The sequence below is a fragment of the Papaver somniferum genome, chromosome 11, assembly GCF_003573695.1.
Source record: "Papaver somniferum cultivar HN1 chromosome 11, ASM357369v1, whole genome shotgun sequence".
NCBI classification, from domain to species: domain Eukaryota; kingdom Viridiplantae; phylum Streptophyta; class Magnoliopsida; order Ranunculales; family Papaveraceae; genus Papaver; species Papaver somniferum.
In genome coordinates this window covers 117662257-117677602 of record NC_039368.1, presented here as the reverse complement: position 1 = coordinate 117677602, position 15346 = coordinate 117662257, and the positions used below count along the sequence as shown (strand labels likewise).

Here is a 15346-nt window from a genome sequence, read left to right as displayed (position 1 = left end):
TACACATCAGTTTAGAAGCATGTTAGTTTACCAAGCACTTCTAATGCGCGTGCCCTGCAGTTTTTTTGTTTTCGTTGTGATCGACTTTAGAAACAGTTGCACAATGGACAGCACAATTTGTACAAGCAAACGAGTGGTAGATAAACCAAATACGGGTATATATCAGTAAATTTATGTTAACAACAATTGGATAATTATACACATTCATGCACGGTCATCGCTTCAAATATGCCCTAGTCAGGCATCCATATGTATGACATATCATTCTCACTTGTTACGTACTATAAAAATTAAAATAATTCAATCACACAGTAGTGAAGCACTGCACTGACTAGCAAAATAATCGGTCATCATGCCTAGTAACAGGATAAAGATACTTCAACAGCGCCTTTTGTCCATCTGTCTGTGTCGAATACCTGTGTTTGGAATTTATGTTTACCAGTAAGTTTTTTGGTGTGGGTTAAATTGCACAATTATGTGGGGATACAGCACTGACCTAATTCAGAAAATACGTTCACCAATTTAGTGTCAGCCTATAAGTTACCAAAAGTCTCATGCTTTTGTGAAATTTTGCAGTTAAGATATAAGCGAGTGGTGTAGGAACTATGGCTAAGCATCATCCTGATTTAATTATGTGCAGGAAGCAGCCTGGGATTGCTATTGGCCGGCTGTGTGAGAAGTGCGATGGGAAGTGTGTTATATGTGACTCGTACGTGCGGCCTTGCACCTTGGTTCGGGTTTGTGACGAATGCAATTATGGATCATTCCTAGGTCGTTGTGTGATTTGTGGGGGTGTGGGAATATCTGATGCTTATTACTGCAAGGAATGCACTCAGCAGGAGAAGGACCGTGATGGGTGTCCGAAGATTGTCAATCTAGGGAGTGCTAAAACTGATCTCTTCTATGAACGGAAGAAATATGGTTTTAAGAAACGATAGAAAGGATTTTAGTGGGCACTATTTTTACAGTCCGCTAACTATATTCTGTACGACATATATTTCGCTGTTGAAACTTTTATCTAATACTGAGTCAGTAGTGGGGTAAACATTTAACAAGCTTTTCGTAGTTCCCTGACTGGTTCATTCTGTAAGTAACAATTGAAATTATGTTTAGATTCTTGCAGAAGTGTTCTTGTCAGTGGTCAGTATAAGAACTGATGATGGCGCTTGTATGGTCTTCCAGCTGAAAAAGCTCTTACCCCTTTTCATGTAAGTCTTGACACTGTTGCATATTTAGCCTACATTTAATCAATTGATGATGCCTTACTAGTAAAATCTGTGCTTTTCCTGAATGGTTTAAGTTCTATGTCAGTACGTATTTTGAATGTGAACACATTCACATCGTCTTGACTCTTGACAGTGCTCATCCTTTGTTTTTTTATGCCTATAATTATGTTTCAGTTTAGACGACTGTTGAATGTGTACATTACACATTTCTTTAATGCAAGATTTTTTTGGGTAGGACTGTTATGTTCTTTTTGGTTTCTTCTTTAAACTTTATAGTTTGCGTTGTTTACTTTTCACTTTTAAAATTTGCTTTTTGCGTCTTGGTTTCTTATTGTGATTGTGTTCATACTATTCTCTGTTGTGGAAAAGTCTGTACCTTCATACCTCTTTTGAAAAGGTATATAGTTTATGGGGGCTGATGTTACTTCACTCCTTTCTGTATTCATTCTCATCAGAACTGGTGGACGGGCAAAGTTGGTCAAAACTTCCAAAAAATATCTATTTTCTCATCAGAAATCTTATCTAAAATCTGATAATTGTTTGTTTGATCTGGGAAGGATCCTGTTTTACACTTTGTAGCAGGACAATCCCTATCCTTGTCAATTTGCTTAGCTTGTTTGTATATATCCACCTTTTTATAGTATCTTTTTATAGCAGGACAATCCCCCCTAGTAATTATCACCTCAAGTCGAAATGCTAAATGGGTTTTTTGCAAATATGTGCAGACATGGACATTTAGCATCGCCAGTATGGCGAAGTATTTCAGGTTTTGTTCCTAATTCACTTAAAGTCTACAATACTGCAACAGTAGGGTTATCTGGTTGGATGTATATACATACATGTATAATAATGGAGTTACCTTTTCTTGTGTTGATGATGATAGACTTGCGTATAAATCTGATCAGCTGAAAGAGACTCCTATTTATTCCCTTTAAGTACTTAATAAGATACTGCAACTCTATTCCTCTCTTTATATTATATAAGCTTGTAGTTTGCATCTTATCTTGATTACAACTTAACTATATTATTGGTGATAATTACAAATTCTCATTATCTTTGTGTAAGAATCAAAATTGGATGACGATAACCATCCCAACTTGTTGATCTTGACATGATTACAATTGCTTACAAAATTGATGGGAACTCGATCAAATTTTGCAATTTAGAATTCCGTTGGACATTGTCAACGTGAAAATAAAACAATTTTCATTAAAACCCAGGGCAAACGGCTATAAGCAGACAATATCATCTGTAGATGCTTGCTTAATAGAGCTGCCGGGATTAACCATATTTTTCAACTAGTATCTCAAGTCCAAGTCTTGCTTGATGGAGCAAAAGTAGAATATTACTGGAGAATAGAACATAGTCAAAATAATATCCAGTTCTTTTGGTGAGTGGAGTTCCATTTTTTGCTTGTTAAGAGGGTGTCTGTGTTTCTAATTATTAGTATGAATTTCGGTTTCAAAGAAGCAGAAACACTTTTATTTCTGGTATTCCAACGACCTCTAGGATTACTTTCTGTGCCAATTTATGGTACTACTTTTTAGGCAAATGTTATCTTGGCTATTTTTTTTTTTTTAATTTTCTTTGACAAACAGGGAATTGATAGTTACACCGAAAGTTGCCCACACAAAATCTAAAACAAAATATCTGTTGCCATATATTCTCCGATATGTCTTCATTCTTCTTCTCCTTTCTCATTGACTATCATTTAACAGCTTGAGAAGGCAATAATAGTTTAATCAGGCCAAAAAAGGTCGTACTCACTAAGACAAACGCATGAAGTGCGTGCAGTTGATGATTTACTCTTCACCAAGGTCAACTCTGAACTGGAACGCAATGATGCCACGTGTTCATTGACTTTATTAAGTGTCTATATATAGGCACAATGGTGTATTCAATTTTCACAACACCACCATTAATACCACAATCAATATACACAGATAAGAGAGAGCGGAGCAAGTAGAGAGAGCAGAGAAATAAACAGATAAAGAGGAAAAGTGAGAGTGAGAAAATGGGAGCTGCTGGTGGTGCAACTGGTGGTGCAAGTGATGATGTGATGCTGAGGTTATGGTGGTGCTTCTTCTTTGCATTTGCAGTTATTTCTTCTGTTTGTTCGGCTAGAAGTATTGCATCAGCAGGTAAACTAACTAAAATTTCTATATGCTACTAGAAATTGTATTTGCTTAATTTTATTTCATTTCATTTCTGTATGGCGATGTATAAAGTTTGTTCATTAATCAAAGATTACAGAATCCATATATAGGGTTTTGTTAAGTAGAATCAACCATTTAATTCCTCATATTGCTTAGATTTTTATCATGTTAGTCCTTGCCATCCTGAATAAGTTCCTCCTACCATATCAGAGAAGGATTTTCTAATCAATGTTTACGCACTTTCGGAAAACTTCAATTTCATCATTGCCTAGTTAGCTGGCAAAAACAACGTTGAGCCACTCTGTAACTAAAATCATTTGTTCATGTTGAGGTCACATGCTCTAAAGTGCAGAGTCTGTTGTCATTCGACACTCTACAGCACCAAGAAACCATTAGATTCAACTCATCTTAAAAGTCCATCATCACTTCTAGCTTTAAGACCCCTTAGGACCCATATTCATGGAGGGGTAGTTGAGCTACCTATATATATTGAAAGCCTCTGCATGTACCATGCATATACATATACTGTTTGGTTGGCAAGTGATAGTAATTCAGAATTGAAGTTTGGCAGCTATTTACACTTTTTTTTTTTTTGCCTGTACTTAAATCCAGATTCAAATTAATCTGTATACCATCGATGTTGATCAGCCATCTTTTAAAAATCAGCGGTATTACTGTTAGCTGATCTTTTAAAATTAGCAGTGTTACTGTTAGATGAATCCGGTCCAGATATATTGGAATTGAGATCCATATATATACATGTTCTGTACCCTCTAAATTTCTAATGCATGCATTTACTTTTGTCGGTTAACAATAGGAATCTTTTTTATTACATTAAAAATAGCTTGTTATATTGACAAACTAATCTTCAATAAGTTAACTAACCATTATTCAAATGTTGCAGGGGATGAAATAATGATGGTAGGAGCTGGAAGGTCCCTGAAAGCTATGATTAATGACTATGATCCTCCATCGGCTAATCCAGGACACACTCCACCCGGTAGAAGAACCCTGAAAGCGATGATTAATGACTACGATCCTCCAACGGCTAACAAAGGCCACACTCCGCCCAGTAGAAGATCCCTGAAAGCCATGATTAATGACTACGATCCTCCAACGGCCAACAAAAAAAACGATAATAGAAGAACAGGTGGTAGAAGCAGCGGAGGCAAGCGGAAATCTTAAACTCGGTACAAGCTTTGGCGTGCTGGTGTATGCATACTGTACGTTGCATTTCCATTGCAATAGTACTACTTGGAACAGCAACGGCTTACAAAAATTTAAGATTTAGTAAGAGGATTATTGCACTTATGTATGTATTAAAAATAAAATTAAGTATGATTACAACAATAATTAAGATCTTGTTAACTAGATTTGAAGAGGCAAATCAATGAACTTATAAGAAAGAGATGTTTCATATTGGATTATGTAAATGAAGCTGTCACCACAGCTCGAACTTGTTTTTGTTCTTTAATTTAATGTACGTATTATTATATTATATATTGATAAAATTAATTTGTTTCCTGCATGATTAATTTGGGTGTGTAAAAAGAGATTTCAGGGGAGCAAAATTGTAATGGACTCGCTAATTAACTTCGTCTATCGGAAAAAAAAACTTGGTCGAGTAGACTCCCTCCTTCTGCACAGGCGATCTTCAAGAATCAAAGTCGAGAGTTTGTCCCTCATGTCAACATCAGAAACGCAACCACATGCAGCACATTTCAGTTGGATCGTTGCGTGAATAATAACTTCAGTCTCAAGGTTCCGACATCCATGGCACCGTACAAACTTCTGAATGAATTGCTCCAGCAAACCAGTAAGCTTAGCAACGTCATGGGAACCATGCACCAGAGTAACTCCAGTTTCTTTATCGAATTTAGACAGTGCTCTAAGCTCATAACCAAAATATGTAGTGATGTAAGATGCAGGCCTGGACAATGATTTTGCTATGTCAACCATGTTTACCACGTTAGTCTTAGTCTTGCATGTGCCGTTTCCGCAATCCTCAATCTTTGTTACCAAACTTGGCACAGCACCTATGTTCTGCAACGCCATCCTTGAAAAATAAATGGAAAGGGATATTAGAGCGAAGACTAAATTTCTTCCGTGAATATCATCGATTAGTTGAGCGAAATCAGCAGACTAGAGCTAGACACAGAAAGAACTGATAAATCTAAAACTTAGTTCATAAATTTAACAATACAGTAAATTAGTTATACCGATCGAAGAGAAAAGAAGTATAATGATTTTTACCTTTTTGAAGATTAGGTTTTTAGGTCGTCCGTAAAGGGGAATCGAGCGAGAGAGAGATGTGTAGTTTTTTTTTCTTCCTTTGTGAGGAAGACAAGTTTTGATTTTGCTTGGTTTCTTAAACAAAAGAGAGTAAACATATTTATAGTTCTATAATAACGGTGTACGGGCGGGCAACAAGAATTTGCAAAGCAGAGGAAAAGAGAAACCAAAAATAAGAAACTCATTAAACTAAGAAGAAAACGATTTTCCCTTTATGTTTTTTTTTTTTGAGAACATTATTTAAATACCCTTAGTATAGGGTCCCTTCCAAAATACCCTTATCATCTTTACAAATATCCCTAGGATTGGAAAAACCCAAATCCGGATTGCAAGATTACTAAAAAGCCCTTTAATAAAATGCAACAACCGTTGCCAGCGTCATTAAGCAGCCGACTATTTTTCATTTCATCCCATTTCTTTCTCTCTCCCTCTCTCAGTTTCAGAAGAAAACGATTTTTTTTTTTGAAATTTTTTAGAAATTAACGCTCAGAACTTCGAAAATCAAGTGAAATCCGAAAGAAACTTAGTAGATCTGAAGTGTTCTTTGATTTAGAAGAACAAATTCAACTGAAAACAAAAGAAAACATCAATTTCATTAGGTTTCAGAGATGCAGTGAGCAACAACAGCAAAAAAATCGAAGGTAATACATAGATTATGTTTCGATTCAGTTTAATCTTCATTTGAATTCGATTTTTTAGGGTTTCGAAAACGATTTTATTCAAAAAAATTATTGAAATGATCGATTTATAGTTTCAGCAGTTACTGATTCATACTAGTTTGCTTCGATTTCATGTGATGAAAATCAACAAAATTGACTGATTCTGTTACTGATAAAGAAATAGAAGTCTTTCGTTGGAATTAAGAAAGGTAAAACAAACTTTTATCATCGATTTTGATTCATTTAGGGTGTTGAATTAATAGTCTATTTTGTTTATGATTCAAAAAAAAAGTTATTTAGGTTGTTGAAGTTATTTTGATTTAGTTAGGGTGTTGAATTAGTAGTTGTTGATTCAGTTATTGAAGCATAACTGTTTCATATATGATTTCTGCCTCTTGTTTGAGGGTTTGATGGTTTATGTGAGTGTTTGGTTTTAATCTTTAATTTTTTGGACTTCAACAGCACAGTAAGTGTCACAGAACATGTAAAATTAGTACTTGCACATGATAATGATGAGTCAAACATGTTATTTGTCAATTCTCTGAGTTATAAACATGTTTTTAGTCCATTTTGCTGGTTAATTATGTTTTTAATGATGACTCAAACATGTTATTAGTGCATTTTGCTACTTATTTGACTTCAATTATAGAGGAAACTCCTTCTAGTTTCTCCCATATTTGGAAGCAACTTAAGATAGTTATCTCAACTTCCTTAGACTACTTGTGCTAGTAGTCCATTTTGCAATTGCATTCTGGCTCCAGACATCGATACAACTTGTTCCTTTCTCCCAGATTCGGAAGTAACTAGAGTTAGTTGACTACATTTCTAGAGGCTACTTGATGAAGTTGCTCCCATATGTGGAAACAACTTTTACTAGTTTCTCCTAATTTTTACTTTGTTCTATTTCATAGTTACTTTGTTCCATTATGTTGAATTAGAACTGTAGTTTATTTTGAATCTCTGGATAATGGTTCTAATGGAGTGTATGTAAACATCATCACATCTCTTGCAAAACAATGTATAGGAAAAGGTATTTTACTACAGATTTTGGAGAAACAACTTGTACTAGTTGCCTTCATATTTGGAGGAAACTTATGCTAGTTGTTCACATATTTGAAACCAACCTGTACTAGTTGCCTTCATATTTAAAGACAAAAATTGTGATAGTTGTTCCAAGTTTTGCAGACAACTTGTACTACTTGACATTATATCTGTAGAAAACTGGGCTAGTTCGATAAATTATCTCTAATAGTGCGTGTTTGTGTTATTTTGAGCAAAAATATTATTCAAAGCATTTGGTAGTAGTCAATTTTTGCTAGTGAATTAGTTTACTTTGAGAAAATGTGCCAGTTTATCTCAGATTCAGAAGCAACTAGAGTTAGTTGACTCCATTCTTGGAGTTAGTTGGTCCCAGATATGGAAACAAATTTTGCTAGTTTCTCTCATATTTGAAAACAACTTAAGTTAGTTTATCTCAATACCTATTGTGGTTTGATGCTAACTATTTTTATTATCTGAACATAACTAGGTTTTGTGGACAAATCAAAGGGTGCTAAGGTAGAGTTTGAAATTGCGTATACCTTCCTGGCATAGTTTAAGGTCCAATCTAAATTAATGGTGCTCTAATCTAGTCTAGGTGTAAAATGATACATCAGATTATGTATGAAGTTTGAAATCTAAATGTAACTTCTTTAAATCCTAGTTATATATGTCAGTTTTGTGCAGGATTACAACATAAACTATGATGATTTAGAGATGGTATCTGCAATTTTATGTGCTTGGCTGTATCCAAATATTGTGCAATGAAAACGAAGAGGCAAAAGGACAGCATTTTACACTAAAGAAGTAGACAAAGTTGATATTCATCCAGCATCAGTTAATGATGGGGTAAACAATTTCCCTCCGCTGTACAATGTGTACAGTGAAAAAGTGAAGACGACCAACATTTATATCATCATTTACAACTTGTTATTGAATGAATATATAGACATTTTAATTCTTAACATGAATGAGTAAACATTTTAATTATATTTATCGAATGAATATGTAGGCAACCTCTTGCGATTTTTTTTCTAGAGGAAACTTAATTCAAGTTGTGTCTAGAGGTGAAAGCAACTAGAACAAGTTGCCTCCCGTATTGGAAATTCTAGAGGAAACTTAGTTCAAGTTGTGTCCATAGGTGGAAGAAACTAGAACAAGTTGTCTCCCGTATTGGAAACAACTTAGAAACAACCTGGTGAAGTTGTTCCCATAATATGGAAAACGGGAACCTATGATATCTAAAAGGATATCATACACTATACAATACGATTGCAGGTATACATAGCTTAGGATATTGGTAAAAGTACAAACTGATCCTCGCGATTTTTCCCCCTAGAAGAAACTTGTTCAATTGATCCTCGATTTTTTTTCGCAACTTGTTCAAGTTGGCTCCAAAATTGAAATATGGGAATAACTAGAACAAGTTGTCTCCGCATCTGGAGCCAAGCCAACACTATTTCCCCACCAAAAAAAGAAAGTAAAATAGAGCCTGTAGCAGACAGTCTTAGATACAAAAAACTTCAAAACAAAAAGGAAAACTCAATTCATAAATAAATGAGACAACTATTGTTTAGCAACTGCAACATAACACGTTCAGAAAAAATATTGAAAAAAATTACCCAGACAAAGACAACAAGTTGAAAAAAACATTACGAAGTTCAAAAAAGTGACAACTAAAAAATAAGAACTTAAACAAAGATTCATGGGAACATGATCTTCCAGAAGTTTGAATACAGTTTCCTTCGCAATGTTGGTGCACGAGCAACCAATGAAGGTCTTCAACATTTGATGATTATGATATGCAAGCATGCCACACCGACCACACCTTCAAATCGTTCAGAAACCAGCGCTATTTATCACCATCTTCACCATGAACAACTTCAAATGTAACTGGAAAAATCTCTGCAAAATAAATAAATAAATGAGTGACTCAAAGGGTGTTTCAATTACATAAATGAAAACAACTAGCACAAGTTGTCTCCATAAATGGAAGCAACTAGCACAAGTTGTCTCCGAATATAGAAACAACTTGACCAAGTTGCTTCCAGAATTTGAAGCCAACAAAGTATAACATATAGCAAACATCATCAGATAAACCAAAACACAATTCAAAACCAGCTACCATCAATTCCGACACTACCAATAGTCCAACATCACCATTATTACAAAACCCTACCAATTGAAATACACAAACTAAATATACATTTTGGTGGTACGCAATTCAAGACAAAAGAAAATAAAAAAAAATCAAAAAAAAAATTGGAACTCAATATGAAAACAACCGATACAAGTAGTCTCCAAAAAAAGGAATCAACTAACATAAGTTGCCTCCAAATAGTGGAAGCAACTTGGTCAAGTTGTCTCCAATTTGGAGGCAACTAAAAGAAGTTGTGTCTAACAAAAAGTGTACATGAATAAGCTTCTCAAGAGAAAAAAACGAGAATATGCCAAAATGTCACATCAAAGCTATTGCAGATAAATGAACAAGAGTATGGAAGAAACTACTAAAAGTCGTCGCCAGAAATGGAAGCAACTTGGTCAAGTTGTATCTCAAGGTGGAAGCAACATGAACAAGTTGCTCCAAAAGCTGAAGCCAAAATAATGTGAGCTACAACAACATATCAATGCATAACAAATATAAAACAAAAAATGAGTATTGTTCCAAAATTAGAGTAAATAAGTTGGCCACAAATTTCCAAGCACAAGTTGTCCTCATCTTAGGAAGTAGAAAATGTCTAACCACATATAAAACACATCAAAAAGCAAGAAAAAAGCACACCTTGGTTGCCATCTTTTCCACCAGCAATCATAAAGTGTGTGTTCCATCCAGGAAACTAGTGGTATCTTAAAGTAAAGGCAGGTTGATCAAAATCAGAAGCTAAAAGTGCATGTTTCATTCAGAAATATCAACGTACATATAATTTTTGCATCTCGTAAAAAGGTAGTTAGTTCAGAAATAATATGAAAGGAAAGTACCCAAAGTTAAATCACTTCCTCCAACATATCTCGACCAAGCTTCATTGAACACTCAAAGCAGCGAAATGATTCCTCTACTCCACTGCAAAGTTACAAAAACATTTAGATGTAAGTACATTGAGATAAAGTTCAAGAAACTACCACCCACAGAAACCCATTGGCAGAAATAGAACAGAACCACAATTGATGAACAAGATAACCCATAATCGTACTTCAATTTAACAATGAATTGAATATTTACCCTCCACAACAAAACACAATCCATATAATTTTAGTAAATCAGCAACCACAACAAAACATAATCCATATAATTTTACTAAATCGACAAATAAATCAGACAATTCACCTTCACGATTATCCCATAAAACATCATCAGGAGCCTTCAATCCAAAACCATCATATACACGTTTGTACATGCCCTTAATCCTAAAATAACTGCATAATCTCATAATAAAATACATAAATTGAAAATCAAATCGAAAATCATAGAAATTTATCAAATTAGGTCATAAAATTACTCACATTTCATAAAACTTCGTTGTATTCTTATTCAGATTCGAAATAACCAGAAATTAAGAGTTGGTACAGATCTGGTAATTTTCTACAAATTAAGATCCAATACAAGATGCTTGGATATTGAATACAAGATGTTGCATTCATGCTGATGGCCGTGATGGTGGCGGAATTCGGAAGGCTATAACAGTAACGAGATGAAGATGGTGGTGGCAGAGATGTAGATGGTGGAGAGTTCCATTGGTTTTTCTAGAGTGAGAAATAAAGGAGAAGCTTATGTAAAAGAGATAAAGGTTAAAAATGGGATTATACAAATTATTTTTCTATTCATAATTTCAATTATGCCATTAGGGGTATTTGTAAAGGCTCTTAAGGGCATTCGTGAAGACCCATGGATAGTAGGAGTGTTTATAACATTCCCACTTTTTTTAGTGTTTAGGACCTTATTTTATGAGTTTTTAGAGTTTTATGCCCCTTTGGTTTATGAGGGTGGGGAGGCCTAGAGCCTCCCATTTTGTAATTCTTGTAATTACGTTTTTTTTGCTTTAATAAACCATTTTGACCTAGCAAAAAAACAACAACCAGCTAAAGGACTGAGTCTGAGGATATGTGATATGAAAAGGTTATAACTTGGGCTAAGCGGTCTCCAGGGATAAAATGAGGCAAAGACAAACAAGTGAATGTTGCTTTATGAAATGGTGTTGAAAAAGTGGGGGTCTAACAACCACACCCAATATTTCACTTAGCAATCTGTATGGACTAACTCCAATATACTTTCTAGAAAATCAATTAGACAGTCAGACTCAACCTAGATAAAAGTATATCAATGAGTTAATATCTCAATATCTCGATTTGATCTATACTCAAGCAAATGGAAATCTGCGAGTCTTTATCAAATACTAAGGAGATAACTTGGATGGTACCAAAGACCAATATCCAAGTGTCAATCAATTTAAATAAACAACCAAATATTGGATATTCTAATTCATTGATCTTAACGCACAACCTGTGATATTTCAATTATATAAAAAGATATAATGCGGAATAGAAATAACACAGACACCAGAAGTTTTGTTAACGAGGAAATCGCAAATGCAGAAAAACCTCGGGACCTAGTCCATATTGAACACACACTGTATTTTAAGTCGCTAAAGACACTAGCCTACTACAAACTAACTTCAGCATGAACTGTAGTTGAACCCCAATCAATCTCACACTGATCCAAGGTACAGTTGTGATCCTTACGTCTCTGATCCTATCAGGATACTACGCACTTGATTCCCTTATATGATCTCACCCACAACTAAGAGTTTCTACGACCCAAAGTCGAATACTTGAAACCAATCTGTCTCACACAGAAAAGTCTATGATAATAGATAAATCTGTCTCCCATAGAAATACCTATGAGTTTTCTTCCATCTTTTGATAAATCAAGGTGAACAGGAACCAATTGATAAACTATACTTATCTTCCCGAAGAATAGCTCAGTATTATCAATCACCTCTCAATAATCTTAATCGACTAGCGAAAGAAGATATTGCGGAACCACAAATGATGAGACCAAGATGTTTGTGACTACATTTATATATTGCCTATCAGAGATAACAATCTCGAGTCAATCTTACGATTGTACTAACTACGATAGAAACATCAAGATCATATCACACAACTACAAGAAAGTAGTATCGGTCTGGCTTCACAATCCCAATGAAGTCTTCAAGTCGTTAACCTACAGGGTCTCGAGAAGAAACCTAAGGTTAAAGGAGAATCGACTCTAGTTATGCAACTAGTATCACACAACAGGTGTGGGTATTTTGTTTCCCAGTTGATAGAGTTCTCCTTTATACAGTCTCTCAAATCAGGGTTTGCAATCAATGTTATCTTAGTAACAAAACATTCAATATTCACTGTTAGATGAAAACCTGATTAGATTCAAGTTAATATCTTTCAACCGTTATATCGAAAATTAGATTATTACACATAAATGAAATGAATGTTTATCTAGGTATGTGTAACCGTACCCAAACATGTACATTTAGCTGGTTCAACAGTAGTTAACCAAATGGTTAGCCATATGAGAACTTTCATATTAACCATATTCTTCTTTACCATAACTAGTTCAAATGACTCAAATGAACTAGTTTGAGAGTTTTTCAATTGCTTAAATCTCATAGAAGTATACAAGACACAATCGAAACAAAAACGATTTGATTCACTCGAATCGATTCATGAACTTTTATAGCCACGGTTTGCAAACTTGCATTCCTTAGTTAATTAAAAGTTTAAGTTCACGAATAATAGTTTTTAGAAAATAACTTGAGTATGCGAACTGAGTACGTGGACTTAAGTACCCGGAATAAGTTTGTTTTCAATTCACAAACAGCAGAAATTCTCGGGAAGAGAACCTCCGGCAATACGCGGACTGGTAGCGGACTCTTGTTCCGGTTTTCCTGATCAACAAAGTTCACTCACTTTGGTTCAAGGAATTAAGAACTTATACATGTATGAGTTTTCTCACAATTTTTATATCCATGGTTATATAATCTAAACTCTCATTTCAATTATTGAAACATTCTTAGAGGACGTTATATGATTGTTATTCACAAACCATTTTTCGTCAAAGCCATTTTCAAGTAATTGAAACATAATATGACTTTCGTCACTAGTAAATATGAACTTGGCCAAAGCGAAAGCTTACCAACCTATATTTCGAGAAATATATAAGCGAGATAAACTCGTCTCAAAATAACAAATGTGTATAATCAAAGTCTATATAGCAAAACGACTTTTGTCTCAAGATAAGAGATAGAGTAGATAGACTTTTGAGTGATAGATAAGTTCAAGTTTCCACATACCTTTTAGTCGATGAAGTTCCACCAGTTCCTTGAGTAGTTCTTCGTCTTTGTATGATGATCGTCATGGATTCTTGAGCTCAACTACACTTTCTATCATAGTCCGAGACTTAGCTGTACGTAGACTAGAAATTAAGATTTATAGTTTTGATCACTAACATTGACAAACATGCTTGAGATAGAAACTCATGTGAGTTCGACCGAGCAGTGCTCTAACAATCTCCCCTTTTGTCGATTTTAGTGACGAAACTATCAATACATATGGATAAAAAATAAATAAAACATAAACTTTGTAGCTTCTCTTCCACATGCTTAATCTTATTGGTTCTTCAACAGTACTCGAAATCTTCGTCACTTCCAAGTATTCCAATAATCCCAAAGGTTGTAAGTTTAGTATCACCGTTGTTGAAAATCCGTAGTCATAACAATGAGAAACAAGAATTCTCAATCATTGTTATACAATGTTATAGTATTATTATACAGCATCAAAGTTCAGTTGTATCATAACTTCGAAAACAATACTATGGTGATATGTATCACTTCTCCTTAGTCAATACTCTCATCTCAACATGAAAACCACTCCCCCTTACATAATGATTCGTAAACCATATGTATTTCTAGTGTGAACTACACATTAATTCTCCCCCTTTTTGTCAATAAAGTTGGTAAAGGTACGAAAACGGGATCCTAATGAAATTTCCATGGAGATACTTCAAGACCAAAGAAAGTACATATCAACTTTGTTTAGATGCAATCATAAAGCCGAAGCTAAATGCATTCATCAAGGAGTTTATAAAATACAAGATAACTCCTAAAATATTCCACATCCGCACTCCCCACAAAGATATGGAAATTAAGCGCAAGTTCAAAAGAACTCTCCCCCCATGAAATGTCATTCCCTAAAGAACAACAAGAGCGACCTTACTTTCACAAGAAAAGAAGGATTTTATTTGACACCAAAAATTACAAAGGAAATGATTTTAGTATCCAAAACTCTCAATTAAACTTATCACAAGATAATCCATGATTAATTTAATCGAAATACACAATCAAATCAAACACAAAAGTGATTAGTTTAATTGGTCATGCTCAACATAAGAGAACTTAGGGAGAAACAACTAAGTTAACCATAAAAGAATGGTCAACTCAATCGTATATGCTCAAACATAAGGAACCTTACGGATCAACACAATATACACATAAGATATGGATCAGGGAAGATCAATACTGCGGAATATACAAAGATTCATTCTATCTTCATCACTATTTGCATAATGACATATAATATATATAATCTTTGTAGACAAAAATTCATCCTATCTTCCATCAATTATTTGCATAATGACACAATAGGTTCAATTTTTGTAGACAAAAGGTTTTAACCTATCTTCCATCAAAAATGACATAATAGGCTTAACTTTTGTTTGTCAAAAAGTTAATCGAACCTGTATCAATACATGCATATCGACATATGAAAGAGATAACTTTTGACAAGGTATGGGACAATAATAATTCACGGACGCAAACACATATCCCATAAATTTGCAATATATAAAACCATAAAAGATTAATACTGCAAAAATCATCTTTCAAACACCTTTTTTAGAATTTAAGCAAATAAATCTAAAAAA

General features: G+C 34.4%; 3 protein-coding genes across 3 annotated transcripts; 2 read left to right on the top strand and 1 right to left on the bottom strand.

Annotated features, from left to right (window-relative positions):
* Positions 1 to 590: 590 nt before the first annotated feature.
* LOC113321263 (PHD finger-like domain-containing protein 5B) lies at positions 591 to 1274 on the top strand. Its single transcript, XM_026569163.1, has one exon. It carries the CDS (start codon positions 606 to 608, stop codon positions 936 to 938), a length of 333 nt encoding a protein of 110 aa, XP_026424948.1. The 5' UTR covers positions 591 to 605; the 3' UTR covers positions 939 to 1274.
* A 1874-nt stretch (positions 1275 to 3148) lies between these two features.
* On the top strand, positions 3149 to 4913 carry LOC113323595. Its single transcript, XM_026571915.1, has 2 exons — positions 3149 to 3367; positions 4287 to 4913. The coding sequence occupies exons 1-2, from the start codon at positions 3241 to 3243 to the stop codon at positions 4565 to 4567; spliced, it is 408 nt and encodes a 135-aa protein (XP_026427700.1). The 5' UTR covers positions 3149 to 3240; the 3' UTR covers positions 4568 to 4913.
* A 68-nt stretch (positions 4914 to 4981) lies between these two features.
* Positions 4982 to 5437, bottom strand: LOC113324990 (eukaryotic translation initiation factor 5-like). The gene has a single exon (XM_026573243.1). The coding sequence runs from the start codon at positions 5435 to 5437 to the stop codon at positions 4982 to 4984; it is 456 nt and encodes a 151-aa protein (XP_026429028.1).
* Positions 5438 to 15346: the final 9909 nt, after the last annotated feature.

Excerpts from the sequence above, each read along its gene's own strand:
- LOC113321263 (XM_026569163.1), top strand. The coding sequence starts at position 606 with ATGGCTAAGCATCATCCTGATTTAATTATGTGCAGGAAGCAGCCTGGG.
- LOC113323595 (XM_026571915.1), top strand. The coding sequence starts at position 3,241 with ATGGGAGCTGCTGGTGGTGCAACTGGTGGTGCAAGTGATGATGTGATG. Across the intron at positions 3,368-4,286 it reads TAGAAGTATTGCATCAGCAG|GGGATGAAATAATGATGGTA; the intron begins GTAAACTAACTA and ends CAAATGTTGCAG.
- LOC113324990 (XM_026573243.1), bottom strand. The coding sequence starts at position 5,437 with ATGGCGTTGCAGAACATAGGTGCTGTGCCAAGTTTGGTAACAAAGATT.